This window comes from Glandiceps talaboti, chromosome 11 (assembly GCF_964340395.1).
Source record: "Glandiceps talaboti chromosome 11, keGlaTala1.1, whole genome shotgun sequence".
NCBI classification, from domain to species: Eukaryota; Metazoa; Hemichordata; class Enteropneusta; family Spengelidae; genus Glandiceps; species Glandiceps talaboti.
In genome coordinates, this window is record NC_135559.1 from 3,977,534 (window position 1) to 3,999,812 (window position 22,279).

The 22,279-nt window shown below is 37.0% G+C and overlaps 3 protein-coding genes across 3 annotated transcripts; all 3 read left to right on the forward strand.

The window, feature by feature from the left end:
• Window positions 1-1,291: 1,291 nt before the first annotated feature.
• Window positions 1,292-6,797, forward strand: LOC144441942 (ras-related C3 botulinum toxin substrate 1-like). The gene is made up of 6 exons (XM_078131208.1): window positions 1,292-1,383; window positions 2,291-2,426; window positions 2,818-2,932; window positions 3,884-4,001; window positions 4,713-4,873; window positions 6,610-6,797. The coding sequence occupies exons 2-6, from the start codon at window positions 2,302-2,304 to the stop codon at window positions 6,691-6,693; spliced, it is 603 nt and encodes a 200-aa protein (XP_077987334.1). The 5' UTR covers window positions 1,292-1,383; window positions 2,291-2,301; the 3' UTR covers window positions 6,694-6,797.
• Window positions 6,798-12,027: 5,230 nt separating this feature from the next.
• LOC144442677 (ras-related protein Rac1-like) lies at window positions 12,028-14,587 on the forward strand. Its single transcript, XM_078132054.1, has 5 exons — window positions 12,028-12,155; window positions 12,761-12,875; window positions 13,620-13,737; window positions 14,097-14,257; window positions 14,498-14,587. Exons 1-5 carry the CDS (start codon window positions 12,028-12,030, stop codon window positions 14,585-14,587), a joined length of 612 nt encoding a protein of 203 aa, XP_077988180.1.
• Window positions 14,588-17,655: 3,068 nt separating this feature from the next.
• On the forward strand, window positions 17,656-21,547 carry LOC144442339 (uncharacterized). The gene is made up of 2 exons (XM_078131651.1): window positions 17,656-17,804; window positions 18,554-21,547. The coding sequence occupies exon 2, from the start codon at window positions 18,762-18,764 to the stop codon at window positions 20,553-20,555; it is 1,794 nt and encodes a 597-aa protein (XP_077987777.1). The 5' UTR covers window positions 17,656-17,804; window positions 18,554-18,761; the 3' UTR covers window positions 20,556-21,547.
• Window positions 21,548-22,279: the final 732 nt, after the last annotated feature.

Consider the following 22,279-nt stretch of genomic DNA (forward strand, 5'->3'; position numbering starts at 1 on the left):
AGGTGATCAGGCTAAAAATTTAAACATGTACCAAGAAGGTCAATTCAGGCAAAATAACGAAGGTAAAATAGCAATGAACGATTAGCCGACATCTACATCGGATTTTAATCAGATTGCATGCAATCAAGATGGTATAAACTCTAGAAGTCCCTCAAATGTAAACTGCACGATCATGGAAGTCATCAGAAACGCCACCCTACTGTACTGTGAGTACGATCAAACCAACATCCAGGCAATAAGTTTATATCAACATACAAAATGTATTGTAATGATGAAGTTTTAGTTCATGTTTATCTCAGTAAGCAGACACCTCAGTTGCCACTGTAGTAATTATATTGGCTGTTTTTATTCCCTGGTCATGCATGCATGCACTTCCAACAGCCAAACAACAAATCAAATAAAAGTTAAATCACTGTAAACTATATAGTCAATGTAATGTGTAACTAGACAGAGAAATGAAGAAACTCTTGTGTAATGATTAGTTCCAGGACCAACTCCGAAAGTTCACAGACAAGAAAGAAACTTCATTGTCTCTGGAAAGTATTGAATAATTTACTGCCGGTCCGACTTTGTTTCTTTCTCTTACATTCAGACCCGAATTTCCACAATTTGTTTCTAAAGAGTAACTTATATGTGTAAGAAATCCACACATCCTCGCTTCAACTCCATTTTGAACACATCTGATCTAACATGGAATCTTGCATTTTCATGCATAAGTTTCAAACCCAAGTAATTGCTATGTCATGCTATGCTATGCTATGCTATGCTATGCTATGCTATGCTATGCTATGCTATGCTGTGTTGTGTTATATTATGTTATGTTATACTTGGTTATTTTCAAACCCAAGTAAATGCTATGTCATGCTATGCTATGCTATGCTATGCTATGCTATGCTATGCTATGTTATGTTATACTTGGTTATTTTCAAACCCAAGTAAATGCTATGTCATGCTATGCAATGCTATGCTATGCTATGCTATGCTATGTTGTGTTATATTATGTTATGTTATACTTGGTTATTTTTGTATAAATAACGTACATTAAAGTTAATGTTCAAACCTGTAACCTTTCCCCATAAAGATACCCGTACCCACCTGTAAAACTATACCTTTGTTATGTTTAAAAATAGTTCTTATCCATTTTTTTTTCTTGTTTGGTGGCAATATTTGTCATCTCTTTTCCCCCATAAAGTAAGAACTAAAGATTTCCATTACTGTATGGGTATGTATACATAGATCTGTATCCGTGACGTCACGGTGTTAGTTAATATTTACATACGGCACTTGTCAACAGCCATACAGTTACTTCCTTGTATTACCAAACAATCTGTATCTTAACACTGACTAAAGAAGTGGGACTTAAAGTATAGACAAGAAAAACAGGTGAGTTGGAATAATTGATAGTGTATATAGATGAGTCAAAGTTCCCTACGTCCTGGAAAAATGAACATAACTTGCTGCTGACGGTGAAAAGTCACCAGATGAGGTCATCAACTAGTTGTAGCTAAATATACACATAATTGTAATACGGTAGCAAAGTCTAAATTATTACTGTGTACACTTGATTGCATATAAAACCAACCATTCTGACTTTATCTCCAAATGGCATGGATACTATTCTGAGTACAAGATATTTATGCTATTTTGCACATCATATGTAGCACTGTTTTAACATGAGCAGAAACCAGGTGCAAATTAGAGTTCCGTGTAACTGTAGACTGAACATGGTTACCAAATGATTGAATGATTTATTGTTTTTGTAATTGAACACTTAGCCATTGTTTTGTCACTATTCATGTTAGACAATGCAACAACTGTATATGGCACAGAACGTGTAAAAACGATATGTCAAGAAAAAAAAGGAGAAAACGTCGTTTCCACGAATCTTGCTTGTTGATTGATAATTAAAATTATATTACTGTGTGTAGATAAAATCTCGATCATTACTTTTATCAGTATAATACCCACAATTATTTGACAGAACACTGCGGTTTCCGTGTCGCTTGATGATACGATATTAGCTGATTTCCACCTCATAAAGTGTGTGTATGTGGGGGGGGGGGTCAACAAACCACCGCTACATGAGCGGGCATGCATCTCAAAAAGTATTTAATATCAACTTATGCATACTGCATGAATTAAAATTACACACAAGTTCATCCTGGCTATCAGTATTAATTGGCACTTTACTAGCCTCTAATTATCTGATATTGAAGTTTTTCTCAACACAATTAGGTGGTTCTTTTGCTATAGAGACCCCCTTACACAGTTTTATAATTTTCCGTTGCAGAACATTCCACTATGTCAGTAGGCACAGGTGCAAGACCTGTCAAGTGTGTTGTCGTCGGTGATGGCGCTGTTGGTAAAACGTGCATGTTGATTTCATTTGTCCAAGATGCATTCCCGAGAGAGTACATTCCCACAGTGTAAGTATTTGGTGAAAGGAATGACTTAACTTTATTACATATCGTGCTGTTTTTTGTATATGAATGCAAAAACAGAGCTCGCTATAGCTTTTTTATTTTCTTAGCAAATTTTGTGGCCATTTACAGGGTCTTACGTTTTGAGGTAGAATTTTAACAAGAGCGAGGAATTTCGTTATTTATGCGATTACCTGAGAAATAGTGTTTACATATCTAGTCTCACCATATAGTTGATAATATATTGAGCTACCAACGACAACCACGGTATTATATTGATTGATAGCACAATCCATTCATAGGTACAGCACCCCACTGGTTTTTGGTGTATTATTTCCTTTCATCTAATTTTGTCATCCAAACGTTATTAATATGTACTTATTAATTACATTGACAGTTTCGATAACTACAGTGCCAATATGATGGTAGATACACATTTGGTCAACTTAGGATTATGGGATACAGCTGGTCAAGAGGATTATGACAGGTTGCGACCTTTATCCTATCCACAGGTTTGTACTTACTCTTAGTCTACTTTTCATCAAAAATGTAGAAAAGTAATTAATTGATTATCGTTTTTACCTGCCGAAAGGGACATTGATGTTATGTTTTTTTTCTGTCTGTCTGTCTGTCTGTCTGTCTGTCTGTCTGTCTGTCTGTCTGTCTGTCTGTCTGTCTGTCTGTCTGTCTGTCTGTCTGTCTGTCTGTCTGTTTGTCCGTCCGTCCGTCCGTCCGTCCGTCCGTCCGTCCGTCCGTCTGTCTGCCTGCCTGCCTGCCTGCCTGCCTGTCTGTCTGTCTGTCTGTCTGCCTACCCATCCGTCTATGAGAACAATATCATAAAAACTTGCATGAATAAGGAAACTTGGTAAATATCTTCCTTACCCTAATTGTAAGAACTTAATGGAGTTTGATAAATAGTATGTGAATATTAATTGACCATTTGCATAATTAATTATGTTTGGTTATTAAGCTATATCTTAAGAATGCACACTTTAAATATTCATTATACCGTTGTACATACATCAACCATAATAAAGCGCACATTCCCAATAAAAGTTGTCTATGTAGCTAATAGTTTATAATAAGTTATTGCATAATTAATGATTTCAGGTAATTGGGCAATATCTTAAGAAAACATACTTTAAATTCCATGTAATTTGGTAAAGCCTTCAACCATAATAAAGCGCACAATATCCTATAAAGCTTCTGTCCACACTTACAGTACAACAATTTCTTTAGGTCATACCCTCGAAAATCCCCCCAGCCACCCCAGATATCAAGTGGTGCACACCTGACTACCAGGATAGTTTACAGATCTTTACACACTAGCAACATTTATTAATCAATGTCGATGTTAACGTTACTATGGCAATTACAACAGTAAGAAACCGGTGTCCCCCCCCCTCAACCTAAGACTCCTCATAATAAAAATACTCAGCGTTACACATTGTTGTCTTTTACAGACAGATGTATTCCTGATATGTTACAGTGTTGTAAGTCAGACATCGTGTGATAACGTCATAGCTAAATGGCATCCGGAAGTAGTCCACTATGCACCGGATGTGAACTATATTCTTGTTGGTAAGAATTCAATAAGGTTTACTTTTCTTAAAGCAGACTTTCCACAAACGAAATACCTACCAACCTCCCATTTTTTCCTAAATAGAATGATAAATGCCAATCAATCAATCAATCTATCTATCTATCTATCTATCAATATATCTATGTATGTATATATCTATCTATCTGTACATCCATCCATCCATCCACCCACCCACCCGTCTGCCTGTCTGTCTGTCTGTCTCTGTCTGTGTGTCTGTCTGTGTGTCTGTCTGTCTGTCTGTCTATCTATCTATCTATCTATCTATCTATCTATCTATCTATCTATCTATCTATCTATCTATCTATCTATCTATCTATCTATCTATCTATCTATCTATCTATCTATCTATCTATCTATATATCTATCTATCTATCCATCTATCCATCTATCCATCTATCCAACCATCCAGCCATCAATCAATCAATCAATATATCTATCTAACTAGCTAGGTAGCTAGGTATTGACTACCTGGCCCTCCGCACATTGATGGTGAGACGTAGATCAGATAATAAAATATTGTTACACGTGTATTTCAGATTGTGCTTGCAGATATGCTTTGTGGAATAACTTCTTACGGAAATGCAAAGCTTTGGGCTTAGATACCTACAAGTATCCCTTCCTTTATTAGTACTATCCTAGTGCATCAATAGGACTGGTAACATGTTTCTATATCAATTTACACTCTATAGGTACAAAGATAGATTTGAGAGAAGACAGAGAAATCGTGGCAGATTTGTTGCAACAAGGAATGAGTCCTATTACGAAAGATAGCGGCAAACAAATGGCTGATAAAATCGGTGCTGTATGCTACCTTGAATGTTCTGCTCTGTCGCAAAAAGGTTTGAAAGAGGTAGGTTAAATTGAGTTAATGCGTTGGTCCGTGACAATATCGTAACGACATATAGGAGTAAAGAAATGACCATACAACATACATATTAAGAGTGATCAATGTTTATAACTTTGTAAGATTACTGCACTGAAGTATACTTGTTTGACACGTTAATATTGACGATTTAATGTAAAATCCAATACATGAAGGGGGGGGGGGGGCATGGGTGGACGGGCAGACGGACGGATGTATTGATAGTTAGGAAAGATATAAAACGAGGGTAGATGAGAGGGAGTAGATAACAGACGAGAGGGTGTATATGAGAGGGTGTAGACGAGAGAGTGTAGACAAGAGAGTGTAGATGAGAGGGTGTAGATGAGAGGGTGTAGACGAGAGGGTGTAGACGAGAGAGTGTAGATGAGGGGGTGTAGACGAGAGGATGTAGACGAGAGGGTGTAGACGAGAGAGTATAGACGAAAGGGTGTAGACGAGAGGGTGTAGATGAGAGGGTGTAGACGAGAGGGTGTAGACGAGAGAGTGTAGATGAGAGGGTGTAGACGAAAGGGTGTAGACGAGAGAGTGTAGACGAGAGGGTGTAGATGAGAGGGTGTAGACGAGAGGGTGTAGACGAGAGGGTGTAGACGAGAGGGTGTAGATGAGAGGGTATAGATGAGAGGGTGTAGACGAGAGAGTGTATATGACAGGGTGTAGATGAGAGGGAGTAGATGAGAGGGTGTAGACGAGAGGGTGTAGACGAGAGTGTAGATGACAGGGTGTAGACAAGAGAGTGTAGACGAGAGTGTGTAGACGCGAGGGTATATATGAGAGGATGTAGACGAGAGGGTGTAGATGACAGGGTGTAGAGGAGAGAGTGTAGACGAAAGGGTGTAGACGAGAGGGTGTAGATGAGAGGGTGTAGACGAGAGAGTGTAGACAAGAGAGTGTAGATGAGAGGGTGTAGACGAGAGAGTGTAGACAAGAGAGTGTAGACGAGAGAGTGTATACGAAAGGGTGTAGACGAGAGGGTGTAGGGTGTAGACGAGAGAGTGTAGACAAGAGAGTGTAGACAAGAGAGTGGAGATGAGAGGATGTAGACGAGAGGGTGTAGATGAGGGGGTGTAGACGAGAGTGTAGACGAGAGGGTGTAGACGAGAGTGTAGACGAGAGAGTGTAGACGAGAGAGTGTAGACGAAAGGGTGTAGACGAGAGGGTGTAGGGTGTAGACGAGAGTGTAGACAAGAGAGTGTAGTCAAGAGAGTGGAGATGAGAGGGTGTAGATGAGAGGGTGTATGTAGACGAGAGGGTGTAGATGAGGGGGTGTAGACGAGAGAGTGTAGACGAGAGAGTGTAGACGAGAGGGTGTAGACGAGAGAGTGTAGACAAGAGAGTGTAGACAAGAGAGTGGAGATGAGAGGGTGTAAATGAGAGGGTGTAGACGAGAGGGTGTATGTAGACGAGAGGGTGTAGATGAGGGGGTGTAGACGAGAGTGTAGACGAGAGGGTGTAGACGAGAGTGTAGACGAGAGAGTGTAGATGAGAGTGTAGACGAGAGAGTGTAGACGAGAGTGTAGACGAGAGAGTGTAGACGAGAGTGTAGACGAGAGTGTGTAGACGAGAGTGTGTAGACGAGAGAGTGTAGACGAGAGAGTGTAGACGAGAGTGTAGACGAGAGTGTAGACGAGAGAGTGTAGACGAGAGGAGTTAGAAAATATGACAGAGCCAATTGTTTACATGTTATAATTATTTATAAATTCAAGGTGTTTGAAGAGGCATGTCGAATTGGTATTGGTCTATCTGGAAAGAAAGTACAGAAGAAGAAGAAAAGATGTATGCTACTTTGATTCTGCATTGTTGACTTGTAGTATACGACAAACGAAAAACCTAGAGAATTGTTTCAGAGATGGAATAAATTCACCTTTCTTGTTTTGTCAATCAACGCCACTACAATTGACAGTTATAGAATACATGATTGAGACAACTTTTGATATTGACATATTGCAATGACAAATATGAAAGAAACTAGAAAAATATAACATATACGTCGCCATCGCCATGATTATGCAAAATATGGCATACGTCACTTCCTTGTAATTCTTGTTTCATATTAGTGGGGATATTAATTTCCTTGTTAGTGTATTAGTCAGAATATTCAAAATACATCTAAATTGTGTGTATTCTTTGCCATGGTTGTTTTTCTCGTTGGAAATGTATGTTTTATTTCATTTCACTCAGAAATATTTTACTCCGAGTTAGATTTATGCCAATGCTTTGATTTTAAACACTCGGTGTTTAAACTAATTTGCGACAGAAGTTAACATAATTTTTTTAAAACTTGTACTGATATATAAACCTCTACTGCTTAAAGGGGATCACCACTCCAGTATTTTCATAAACGAAAATGAAATTTTCAAATGCCGTATTATTAGAATTATGTAGGTTACACGAGAACGTCACTTTTTTCTTTATTAGTTCGTCAAATTGAATTTCAAATATAGTTTAGGCTAAATATTTCTTAATATTACTTTGATCTCTTCAGTCCAATAATTTGTATAATTTCAGTTCTTCTGAGATGAAGAGAGTTTGTCAATCATTTTCACTGTGTGAAGGTGTGGCAACGATTTGTGGTGCATTTCCTCTTTATATCATGTGTTGATAACAAATAGTTTGTATTACCAGCCGCTTGCGTAAAACTATAGTAAACAAACATTTGACGAACTTCTACATATAGGAATCAACAGGTGGTTTAAGAATATGTTAAATTATGCAAATATGTTGATCACTGTGCCTATAGATGTGTGTATTTCATATGTTGGTGACTGTGCCTGTAGATGTGTATATTTCATATGTTGGTCACTGTGCCTGTAGATGTGTATATTTCATATGTTGGTCACTGTGCCTGTAGATGTGTATATTTGAAATTATCATTCAGAATTTGTATACACTGTATATCAAAGATATTATTTGACTTATATGCATGCTAAATGATACAAAAGTATATATCATAATGTGTTGTATACCATTATACCGAGAAAGAAAACATGTATAATAAAGGAACTGTGAGAGTTCAAGTTGATAACGTTTGAGCGTGTGTCGTATTTTCTCACCCTTCTTATTACCCTTAGTTGTTTATTTTACTAAGTGTTTGTATGGCATATTGCAATTTAATCTTACAAAAAAACCAACAACAACAATCAGAATCTAGTGAAAATAATGCTAAGTACGGTATGTGTTTATATCTGGAAGTACGGTATAATTTGTTGAGAGTAACTTGCAATTGATGAAACGAGTGGAGTGCTTTATGTTTCATCTACAACTTACTTTACGTTGATTGATATCAATACATCCCATAATAATATCAAATACGAAAGGTTAAAGGTTAATGTTGTGTAAACAACTGTATATACTTATATCCCTGGTAACTGGAAGTTTCTGTCAATCAAACACACGTAGTGTCTGACCATTCAACAGTCTTTCCGTATGTCTGTCAACCAGTCTGTGAGTCGGTCTGTCAGTCTGTCTGTACATGTATACCGGCCCGCCTGTCTGTCTGTCTGTCTGTCTGTCTGTCACGTATGTTAAAATATCACAAACTGAATTAATAAGCAGGTTAGCAACAGTTGTATAATGTTAACATCTATACATGCCTTCAATGACACTTGATACATAATATACTGTGAAGAGTGTTTCATTTCTCGAAGACTTTACATTTTAGTATAGGCTAACACATATACTAAATAATGCCATCGTGTCATTTACATATTATTGATGGTTCACTTTCTTTTCAGTAACTAGAATACAACAGGATGTATCTTTAATCTAAAGTACGTAGTAAACAAAACGTAAAAACTCATCAGCTTGTGTCACTTATTAAAGTTATAAGATCAAGTTGAAACAAATATCAAATTACCTTTAACCGTCTCATAACAATTTAAAGGGTGGAGGGGGGGGCTCTAACTATTTTGGTCGTGAAATACTCAATTTCTTTTGATATTATATTTAACTGAAGTATAAACTCATACGTATAAGTTCATTCAAACTATTTCATTCCATAAATTTAAAGTGTTTGGTACGATTAGAACCCCTCAGCCCCCCCCCCCCCCCCCAACTAGCTATGTTATAAAATAGCTTACTTCTGTGGTTTTGCAACACATTATTGAAATTTCAGGACCAATTTCTCAAATATTTTATGCATTCAAATAAGATCAATTTAAGTATTTCATCATCAGGACTTTGCATGAAGGATATAGTAAACAGTGTATCCTGGTGATCCCCGGATCTGTTCAATATGTCTGTGTATGACGACTGTGTTATTTGAAGTTGAAATCACTTCAACACGTTTATTCTCAGAGTAAATAAGATAAGAGTGAATTTTATGATATACACTGTTTAGACAGTAGTCTTGTATAATATAAGCACGCTACGATTATCTTCACCGTATAGTCAACTGGATTTCTTTAGCACAGTATTCCGTTCTTACCACGTTGAACACTGGTGTTAAACATGTTACAGGAGTGTTGGTATAAATCGGATGACATCATCGCGTCATCATGTGACTGGGGGTTAGGTTATAGTAAACTGAATAAAGTAACCAATTACGACCGTCTGTCAGCGTGTGACCGATTATTACTGACATCATGTGCTGTTCATCCCTTCCCCGGCACGATATTGAGAGAGAGAGAGAGAGAGAGAGAGAGAGAGAGAGAGAGAGAGAGAGAGAGAGAGAGAGAGAGAGAGAGAGAGAGAGAGAGAGAGAGAGAGAGAGAGAGAGAGCGAGCTACACGTATAGCTTACATGTTGACAAAAGAAAGGATCATAATTCTAATAGTAAAAACAAACTGCGAATACACAGATTGTTCAAGACTAGCTTCAAATTTGAAGAATACTTAATTAACAAAGTTGAATAACAGTAAACTGTGTAATATATTGTGTTGTTTCAGATTGGGTATCCTCAATCTAAAGATAGAAATAGGAAGACACTTAAAATTTCCCCGAGATGAAAGAACGTGTTTGTTTTTAATTTGTAAGTCAATTAATGTTGAAGATCAAACTGCCCATTATATAACCATCACAGACAATCAAACTGCATTTGCCCACATTTGAAAATTTAGAGAGAATTATTTAAAATTCATATCTTTAATGCCTAACAATAATATTATTACTAATGTCGCACAATATTTCTCTTATAACCCATTAGTATTTTTAAATTTTAAATTATTGCTATTGCCATTTTTTAATTTTTTAAATATTTCTTAATGAATAATTTATTTCGTCTGTTGCTTTGTAACCTTTAGTAATTCCTCTGGGAATTATTATGTGTTCGAATAAATTACATTATAGTAATTTTTAAGGATAACGCTTACATACAAAATGCACACGTCACACACACTAAAACTTACTTACAGGCAAAGCTAAATCGACAGTGTAAAATATTGGGCTAGACACACAGAGACGTTTGGGAACAGAGTGTGTGGACCCCAGTGGAATAAAGTCTCTGCCTTTGTGGCTATGCAAGTATATCAACGACTTAGTTTTAATTTATAAGCCTGTTCAGTAGTATTGTTATTGTCTTCACTATATCTTTAACAAATTAGTATATAGAGGACTATTGTGTTATCCTTGGTAGTATATGAAATACCTTTATTTTTTATCTGTTTATTTATGTATTAACCATCCAACAAGCAATGCCCAATAACAGGAGGAAAGTTCAGTGTTAATGCAGGATGAAACCGGAGCACCCGGGGAAAACCTGCGTTGTTCGGTAGAGTCAAAGTGAACGACACTCTTCTTACTTACAGCGTGGTAAATTTAATCAAACCCAGCCGACATCTGGTGGGTTCAAAACCAGGCTGCAGAGGTAAGAGGCGTACGAGCTAAACGGCTCGGCCACCGACAACCCCAAATTATTACCTGGAATGGCATTTCCCTCACTATATCACTAGTGTTAATGTGTACTCAGCAACCATTCCTATGTTGGTTTTGGCCCCCTCACTAATCTATATATATATATACAACCAATAATCCAGATACATTGATCATTCCTGATTGGTTAATGTATAACTTTATATAACACGATGTTTACTAATATACATGAAGTGCTGACCAGTATTTCCTTATTTTTTGTCTGTCGCTGACTTAGTCATTAGAACCAATTTGCAATCGTCGCCAACTTCGTCAAAGGAACCTAGAATAGCATCAACATTAGATTATAGCAGTACAGGTAAGTAAGATATTGAGTTCTCCAATTGATTTCCACAATGGATAGAAAACTGATTTTCTTTTTAGCTTGAAGATTTCACTTCAGAGCCTTCGTCTATTCCATTCACTCATGGATTTAGCCAGGATACATTACTATAGAGCGAAAATTAATGCCACTGATACGTGATATATGACACACCTGTGATATGCCATTCTTCAACAAATACATGTCGTATACTACATCAACTCCGTGAATGTTTCATGCATGGACAACTACAAAATTTAAAAGAATTAAAAAAAAAATTAAGAAAAAATATAATTCGAGTGCAATACACCAAGAGCGAAAACACAACTACCAGACATTTATCTCGTGTGGGTTTGTGTACTTACATGGCAGCCATATGCTCACTTTGTTTATATGTATATGGATAAACATCATATTTACTGTAAACTTTATGTCAACGAACACTTCATGTAATGTCGTGTATTAACATCTTTCGAGGTCAAAAACGAATAAGAAAACAACAAGGTACGTAAACACAGCAGTTCGTTGTAAAATATGTACACGTCGTCCTGGGTTGTTGCATATACATGCGACCCCATATGCATGTTAACAAGTGCAGAGACTCAGTCTGACGTTGAAATGTGTTAGTGTTACATTTATTTCTCGGGTGAGTGGGTGGGTGGATGGGTGAATGAATGAATGCGTCTATTTATTTATTCATTCATTCATTCATTCATTCATTCATTCATTCATTCATTCATTCATTCATTCATTCATTCATTCATTCATTCATTCATTCATTCATTCATTCATTCATTTATTTATTTATTTATTTAAGAACCAACATTTGAGCATATTGCCCATTCGTGAAAAGATTAACTTATACACACTGTCTTTTCTTGCAATCATCTCCTGTTTCCTTCATTGCTGAGAAGTAATAGCACAACTATAATTTCCTTTTGCAGATCGGCCCACTATGATGTTATCACCAAATGGTGCACGGGCGGTCAAGTGTGTCGTCGTCGGTGATGGCGCTGTCGGCAAAACGTCAATGCTGATTTCTTTCGTTACGGATGCATTCCCGAGGGAGTACATTCCAACAGTGTTAGTTTATGATACCATATATATGCGTGATTAATACAAGTTTTGATATACAATATTATAGTGAAAATTCGAGAAACAAGAAGATTTTTGAGAAAAAAAAATTGGAGCTACACACTGCGTATACTATGGTGAACGATTTCCAATAATTCCTGTTTTGTTTTCGCATTCTTCGCATGTTTGTTTTCTCGTTGCAATTGTTTATAAGTCGAGGTTTCTGAAGAAAAAATGAACTAAGACTCACTCACTCACTCAGCCAGTCAGTCCATGATGCAATGCTTTAGTGACGTATAAACTGTGAAGTATGACGTACGAAGTATGAAGTAAGAAGTGTGAAGTCCATAATAGGCTTTCGTAGTCAGTCAGTCAGTCAGTCAGTCAGTCAGTCAGTCAGTCACGTCAGTCACGTCAGTCAGTCAGTCAGTCAGTCCGTCAGCCAGTTAGTCAATTAGTCACTGTAGTGTAAAAACTACTTCTGTTACTGCATAACGTTACATAGACACACTACATAGATTTAATACATAATACATTGTACATGTATTTCGTTATCTTTTAACATGGCTGTCATGCTGTACAGTAAAAAAAAATTGTACAACTTATACCTACAGTTATGATAACTACAGTGCCAATATGATGGTTGATTCGTATTCAGTAAATCTAGCATTGTGGGATACAGCGGGACAGCAGGACTACGATAGGTTGAGACCACTGTCTTACCCACAGGTATGTATACATAAATGCTCACAGACACAGACAGACACAGACACGGACACGGACACAGACACAGACACAGACACAGACACAGACACAGACACAGACACGGACACGGACACGGACACGGACACGGACACAGACACAGACACAGACACAGACACAGACACAGACACAGGCACAGGCACAGACACAGACACAGACACAGGCACATACACATACACAGGCACATACACAGACACAGATACAGACACAGACACGGACACGGACACAGACACAGACACAGACACAGACACAGACACAGACACAGGCACGGACACGGACACGGACACGGACACGGACACAGACACAGACACAGACACAGACACAGACACAGACACAGACACCAGTTTTACTGAACACGTTTCCATGACTTTTCCCTTAATTTCTCAGTCTTAAAAAACAAATCTTATAAAGCAAAACGTTACAACTATCTCAAATAACTTTGGATCTCTGAGTGATTTTTTGTGACAATTAGCCTGACAGGTGTGGCATCTTAACCTATAACATAATAACATAAACAATTATATATCTTCTTGAGAAACTGCAAACACAATTTTTTACCTACCAAAAAGTGCATCAACTTGGACCAGTGAGAAGCACGGGTATATTTCCTACTAGACTAGAACAAAATTTATGAGAACAATTACATATTCAGTATAATCAATACAATCTTGCTCGTAAATTTCGCTGATAAAATTTTGTTGTCATTTTCAGACTGACGTTTTCCTGATATGCTTCAGTATCGTTAGTCAGACTTCACTTGATAACGTCATTACCAAATGGCACCCGGAAGTAGTCCATCATGCACCGGGAGTAAACTATATCCTCGTCGGTAAGATATGGATAATTTCATTTTAGCTTCTTTAAACTTTTTTATCTACTTAGAAGCTTACAACTTTCTCCGAGTCAACATGAATAAAGAAAGAGTTAGGCTAACATATTGTGATGAGAAGGTTGAGATGAATGGGACTTGTGGAGGAGGGGGCCGGGGGGAGCAAACATATTTGAAGTGTAAGAATAAATCTACAGGGACAGGGAAGGATATCAAGCGATAAAAGGGTAGACATTGCAACTTTGGGGAAGACAAGAAATGAAAGAACGAGTGCAAGGCATGCATATGGATGTTCTACACATATTTCATCTATTTTCTTGTAGTCATATTTTTACCTAACTATATTGTTCCACTGACAGGAACTAAGGTGGATTTGAGGGAAGATCACGAGATATTAGCGGGATTGGTAAAACAAGGAAAAGTTCCACTTATGGAAGACAAGGGAAAAGAACTTGCACGAAAACTTGGCGCAGTTTGTTATCTTGAATGCTCGTCTCTGAAACAAAAAGGTTTAAAAAGGGTAAGAATTGTAAAGTTACGTCACAGGTATAGGCGATAGGAATTTATGTACTTGTCTGTGTGTGTGTGTGTGTGTGTGTGTGTGTGTGTGTGTGTGTGTGGGTGTGTGTGTGTGTCTGTGCGTGTGTGTGTGTGTGTGTGTATGTATGTATGTATGTATGTATGTATGTATGTATGTATATGCGTATATGTTAGTATATCTCTTTGTATACTTATGTATCACATGTTTATGTGTTTGCAGGTTTTTGAAGAAGCATGTCGGGTTGGCATGGGTCTTTCTGGAAACAAACAAAGCAAAAATAAAAAGAAGAGGCGATGTCAATTACTATGATAGCAATGCACGTAAGAGAACGTCCTCATGAAGATCAGCATCTAGCGAAACCTTCGTTGTCCTCCACTTTACGTCTTTCCCCAAAACTGTATCAATAATTGACGTCAGCGATAACTATATATATATAGTGTGTGTGTGTGTGTGTGTGTGTGTGTGTGTGTGTGTGTGTGTGTGTGTGTGTGTGTATCAGTTGTCTGATGATCGCCGAGGAAGCGTGAAACTCTGAGTAACGACTTATAACATATCCTTATTATTTTGAATTAAGCATATATGTATATGTATATATATATATGTATATGTATATGTATATATATATATATATATATATATATATATATATATATATATATATATATATATATATATATATATATATATATATATTGCAATCTCAGTGACAAGATGTAATTATTTAGAACACTTACCTTTAAAAATCAAATTACATGCGTTCACAGTATACCTTGATAAATTGGACCATCTATTGCTCAGTTTAGTAAACATAAAATACAAAGCAGAATGAATCAAATAATATATTGTTATTCCTGTGCATTTTCGTTTTCAGGCAGGTATAGCCTAGATTCTTCCTGCTGCTTGCGAATTTCGACTGACATCCCTCCACAGTCGAAATCAGCCAGCGTGAAGGATCACGGGTGATTTAGACAGTGGGAAAGGGGAGATATTTCAATTTATTATCCCATGACTGTTTTTAAATATTAATTTCGTTCCCAAGGGGTGAGAAATTTGATGTTTTCTGATCTCTATTAGACCTAAGCTTCCGATATTCTATGATTACATTGAATTGTCGATAATTTATTCCTGGCAATAAAGTTTCAAGTTTCAAATAATTATGCATCTTGCAAGAGTAGACCGGATCTCTTTTTTTCTATTCAGGTATGCGGTATCATTGAACCCCCCCCCCCCCTTCCAGGTATGAGGTATCATTGAACACCACCACCACCACCACCACCACTGCCGCCATTATGGACGTAACACACAGTGCTTATTGTTGGGCCAATGCCATGAAACATCTCGTGTGACCGCTGAGCTCATAAATGTGAAGTGTATAATGATTTATTTATCAGTACACTATATTGCCGGAATTCAAATTAGCTTTTGCTACAATCACTTCATTAAGGGGACAAGTTGAGCATTCTCTTCACAGTGCATCCGAGGCTATTAATAGTCGACGTCTTTGCTGAATTTCACCCGTTTCAGATTCAATCATGGGTATGTAAGGCAAGGATTTTGTGTTTATGTTCCGCATGTAATATGCTCTGTACTGTGCTTAGTTTCAATTGCGGTACGTAGTTATTGTCGTGCAAGAGGGTGAATACATTAATGTCTGCTATAAGATGTACTTTTTATTAATTCGCGAACACGAAATTTGTCATATGCAGATGGCCTTGGAAAAATAAACTTGAATTGGAAATAATGGCAAGTGGTATATTTAAGATTGATAACACATAAGCTGGTCAGATGTTCTATGAAGCCTGTTGGCAAAATATTTAGTTTTAATGATTAATTTGCGTTAATTAATTAATTAATTTATTTATTTATTGCATACCTTTTGTATCAGGGGCTCACTAAGATTGTTAGGAGCAGCACTAACAAAAAATCAAAATACATATACTACTAAAAAGACGAGCAAAAAAAGATTTACAGGAGCAAACATAACAAAATAAACCAAAGTGAGGTAAGAATATTGGTAAAACGAAAATAAAAATGTATGTTTCAAATGTTAATTGTCAGAAAATCTAATCGCTATAGTTTTAACAAAATCTTTTCTGTTTTCAATTGCTTCAATAAGGTATTGTTTGACAAGTTTATCTATTTGTTTACTTGTCAAACAATACATTTTATTGAAGCTTTGAATTTCATGTAATTTGGTACATATATCAACCATAACAATGCACACATATCCTATAAAGCCTTTTGGCATAATGTTTAGTCTTAGGGAGTAATTTGCATAATTAATGATTTTCAGTAATTAAGCCATATCTATAGAATGCACGCTTCAAATTCCAGATAATTTGGCACATACATCAGCCATGACAAAGCACACATATCACACAAAGCATGTTGGTATAGTTTTTAATATGAATGCGTAATTTGCATAATTAATTATTTCGGTAATTAGGCTATATCTTAAGAACGCAAACTTCAATTTCATTTAACCATAAAAACAAATCACACGTGTTTTTTTTATGCAGTTTTTCGTTGTGATGTGTAATTGCACACATAATCAATTTTGATAATTAGGCAATAGTATGCACTCATGGTAAAGAAGTGCATGTCATGATATGTCCTTTAAAAGCCTGTTGATGTACGATATAAACGTAATGGTTAATTTGCATAATTAATGGGTTTTCGATAACTAGGCAATATGTTAACTGCAAACTCAAAATTCATACATTTCAATATGATTAACTGTTCAATTGAGGAGTACATCATGTATAATTCCAACAATGTGTGTAAGACCAAAATCTATGGTTTTGCCCCTATGGGAGGCAAGAGACGGTGTGATATAGAACGTAAGTTGTGAAATTCCTGTATCACAACAGTTAGTCCGTTAGGCCGAACATCGAGCTACGTATATTGTCAATCTGATTAAAATCCGATGTAAATGTCGGCCAATCGTCCATTGTTATTTTACTTCGGTATTTTTGCTTGTGATACGTGTTTACGTTTTCATCTTATAGAGATGGCCTTCAAGACGTATCACGTAGGTCAATTCAAGCAAAATACCGAGGTAAAATAACAATGAACAATTAGCATTGGATTTTAATCAGATTGCGTATATTGTATACGGTCTCAGACCTCTAGTGGTCTGAGATATGGTGTAGTTTCGTAGCAACGCTTCAAAACTCAATACACATCGTTTAATAACACATCATGCAGTAACAAAATAAAAAACTGCGCATGCGCACTAGTGGATGTAAGACATAGCAACGCTTAAGTAGCAACGCTTCAGAACGTAATACGCATGCGTAAAGTATGTAGTAACATAAAGTGTAAAAATAGAAAACTGCGCATGCGCACTAGTGGAGGTAAGGTCACGAGACACTGCTCGAGACACTCCGATATATATATATATATATATATAAACCTCGAAGTAGCATATGCCATCTAAAGTGGTCGTGCCCTTTGTAATTACTGAAAGATCCCACCCCTAATCATGCTAACATCGATCGGTACCAAAGAGCATCACGTAGCGACGGTGAGTAAACGTTTAATATACTACATTTATTTCACCGCGTTGCATGGATCGTATTGGAACTATAAAACTACAGCGAAGACCACTCAGTATCATCAAGGTCACACTGCCACAGTACACAGTTTTTTGTTCTTGGGCTATACACCGCTACACAAACGTTTCAGATTATCACTACAGCTCCGGTGAAAGTATACTAACCCCGTACATGTCAAACAATGTGTCAACATTATGGCAGCTAATGGGTAGAACTCTATAAAGCTCCTGCTAATATCGCGACAGTTCAAATAGCAATTGTTTAAAAAATGGCTATATCATGTACATGAAATATTGGCATCACTGGCATTGTGCAGTAAACTATAAAACATGTTTTAGTGTATAGATGTATTCTTTATTACATTTGAATATGTTGAATGACATTTAATATATTGTATAATTCATTGAGCTATTGTTTGTGTAATATTTACATAATACACTCACTGTATACATGTGTAACTGTAAGAGCAATATGTTGAACCACGCCTTAAAATAGTATGACAATGGTCACATGACAATGACTAACAGGCTATAGGTACAACAAACATTTGTTCTTGTATGCCACTGTAATAGTGCTTAGCTAGTTATACACGACCTCGTCGTAAAACACAACCTCTTTTACGGCACCGCCTTTCGTTACGTCAGCAGAGAAATTGTAGTCTGGCTTGTGAGAATGATATATGAGTATGTATACATATGTTGTCATTTGTTCTTTGTAGGTCTCTGTAATTGGACACTCCTGTCCTAATACAATGTATACTGTGGCAGAAAGCATCGGATTTCACAATACGCACGTGCAAGGTGAAACCTAACTTGATACCACAAGAACATGTTTAAAGACCACTAGCTGACATCTGACATTTTATTCCTACAACATTAGCTTCAGAAGTGAAATAGTAAAATTTCTTCTTTATTACAAATATTGATATGGCAACAGAGGTAACAGATAATCAAAAAGCAAAAGAGATGGGGGTGTACACCGTCATGACCTTAAACATGGGCAATAATGGCCAAAGCAAGTACGCATCAGCAAGTAACAGACGAGAAGCCGTCAATCTCATTTTGAAATCAATACCTGCTGATATTGTATGTGTACAAGAAATAGGTGCACCAAAGCAATCTAAGTGGTTGTTAGATTTACCTGCAAGCTATGATGGAAGCTATATGAATACTGAGAAATATGCTGGCATTGTGTGGAATTCAGAGTTATTCAAGTCAGAGAAGCGTAACGATCCAGCGCAAAAACTACTACAAACTGAGAAGCTTAAGGACATACGTACTGCCTGTCCAGACCTTATCTCACGAAGCTGTATTGTGAAACTTCAGACTCTGAGTAACAAGTGTGAACTAATCGTCATATCCTGGCATGGCAAATCGAACTGCGGGAATAAGGATAAGGAAAATGAAGCTAATGGCTTGCTGAAGTTTGCCCAATATCTTTCAGAAGAAGAGAAAATACCAGTTTTCATTGGTGGTGATTTTAATTATGTTTACAAACCTGTCAGTTTGCAGAAGGGGTTGAAAAAGGTAGCTCCAGAGTTATCAGAGCGAAGAAAAAGGCTTAGAAACATTGACTACTTCATCATCGACGAGAAATTGAACATAGACAACATCTATGCTGTTGAAGCAAAACATATAAATGATGACAAAAGTGTGAACCCTGCTGTCGTCTTGGAATATCTGAACCATGATGCTGTAGTTGGAACTCTAACCTTCAATAGCACATCTCGTGACAAACAACAAGTCTCATTAGAGGCGACAGACGACAAGTTGGGGTTAGAGAGAGAGAAGAGTGAGGATGGTAAAGACTGGCAGGTTATTCAAATCAGTGGTGAAAACGAGAATTGTTTCTATCGTTGCTGTGTAGTGGCAAAGAAGTACGAGTATATGCAGAACTACCTAAATGGAAAATGGGATGAATTTACAGAAAACAAATTAGTTGAAGAAGGCGTCAGAAAGTTCAGAGGTGATCTCGGAAATCTCATGGGAACATTTGGGGAAGAACAGCTTAAGACTGAATTTGGAGACGATGTATTCTCTGATGGTGGTTACAAAACACTAGAAGAAAGAATTCAACATCTGAAGGGTAGTGAAGCCCATCCTGCAACTACAATCGAAATATTTTGTGCTAGTAAAATGTTGAAGTGTCCGTTAAGAATCTACCAAAAACATGCACAAGGGAAAGAGCAGAATAACTGTATGAAGAAGGTTAAAGATGGCACTAAGTGGTTGACAAAAGAGGAACAAGAGAGTCCTCCCATAAATCTAAGACTTACATACCATGGTGTTGAGTCGCCCAGTAATCACTTTGATATCCTGCAGGAATTTGATCCTCTTACGCCAAGATCCAAGGGCAAGGACGTCAGTGTGACTGCTAAAAAAGCCGTTGCTAGACAGCTTAAATTCCCTGCTTCTCCTGGTTCAAGTAAGTCCTCCGACAAAGCCAAAATGGCGGACAGTGAAGAGCAAACCAAACTGTCACAAATCCTATCAATCCTTACTCAACTTGACCAGAAAATCAACAAAATACCTGAAATAGAAGAGAAACTAGCTAATCTACAAACCTCTGTTGATTGGCTTCATACAAAGTTCGACAAACACACAAGACATATGGAGAAGGAAAACAAGGAATTAAAAGACAAACTCGAAATTCTTGAGGACAAGCTTTGGTCAACAGAAGAAGAACTTGAAGATTTGCATGAGCATGTCAGGAATCTCTAATTTCCATTTTTAGCGGAGAAAGGTCTTCCCATCAATGTGTCCAGCTATTTTGAGTATAGTGACTGGTGTCTACAGTTATGGCTAGACACAATATGCATTGTTATAATGTAGGTTCACACATCGCAGTAGTGACCCTAATTAAATATGAATGTAATTCTGTTCAGTGTAATTAAGTTTTCTTAGAACAAACGTTTGGAACTGTATGTCAGGGAGTGATTTGTAAACAAATTTTGTAAACACAACTAATCACTACCTCACGTCCAGTCTTTGCACACATCTGTCAACCATCACGTCCCAATATCTTGAAAAATAGCCATGTATAGTTTGATTCATTTGTGTTTCTAGAGATTAAAAATTATAACCAAACTTTTGAATGAGTCATAAACATGGACTTTGTCTATGTGTTTCATATTGTTTTATTTTCAAGTTGCAGTTTTATTACTTAAACAAAAACAGTGAATATCTATTTCAATCCAAATTGCCACTTTAACCATTGATTGCCTTCTAGAAAGAAACAAAACAATTTACAACCTTGACTGTGAGATATGTTGTATTGCTCCATCTCGATGCTCTCGAAGACATAGTCGATGTGTGAGGGTGCTCCAACACGACGTTCCGTTACAATCATCACCAATTATTTAGTTATTACTTACTTTAATATTTTACTTGCTGGAGGGATATTCTCTGCTATATCTGACTTTCATAATGGACATAGTTGTTAAGTTTTAGTTATTTTACTAAGTTTGACGTACTTTTAGTCATTTGAGTGACAAACGTTTGGATTATCATATTGTGAATGTTCTCTGTGTTCAGTGGTAAACCTGTTTGAGGGAGCCAAACTATTCACAATTTTGTTTATCTTTCGTTGGAGATGAATATGAAAAAGCATTGCAGTTACTCTATTGGCATGTTTTCAGATTTAAGTATAACTTTATTCATTTTTATACAATCATTTTTAGAATTGTAATATGTAAAATTATTGAATATGTAATAAACGAAACACTATGGCATGGGGAACTGGAAGTCGAATTTAATTACTAGTACCTGAGATATTAGATTTGAGCTAATTACAGTTTGATATAAGATTTGGGCTCCATCATCTTCTGGGAAGAAATTGATTGGCTGTGGACTCATTTATAAGAGCCTTCGGTAATTTCAAGGAGGGAGGGCCGGGAGAATTCAAACCCGGTCCGAGCTGTGGCATAAAATGTGACCCCCCAGTCCGCTGTGCTAAAAAGTGACCATCCCTCAATTTCATTTCTCTAAAATATGACCCTCCCCTGTTCCATTATTTAACTGAAAAGAAACCAAACATTTTTAATATCACCGCCCTGTGGTGTAGTTGTTAGAGCTCAAGATTAGCAGTCGGAGGTCCGGCCCCGAGTTCACATTCCACTAGAGATAGGGCATTTTTCTGTAGCAAGATCCCACCACATTGAAAGTGACATTTGTTGTTTCCCACTATAATTATCATGGCGAGTTTGTTTTTGTGTTAAATCAATGTTTGCATTTGGATCTAATTGGTTGAGATGGAGGGCAGAGCTCCCAAAGACTAGGTAGGTGCAGAACTGCATCCCAGGACCAAGATCAACATATCAAACAACAACAACAACAACAACAACAACAACAACAACAACAACAACAACAACAACAACAGGAAAGTGTAACTGAATATGCAATGTCATGACTGACTCTACCAGACGCGTTAGATTGACGCATGGAAC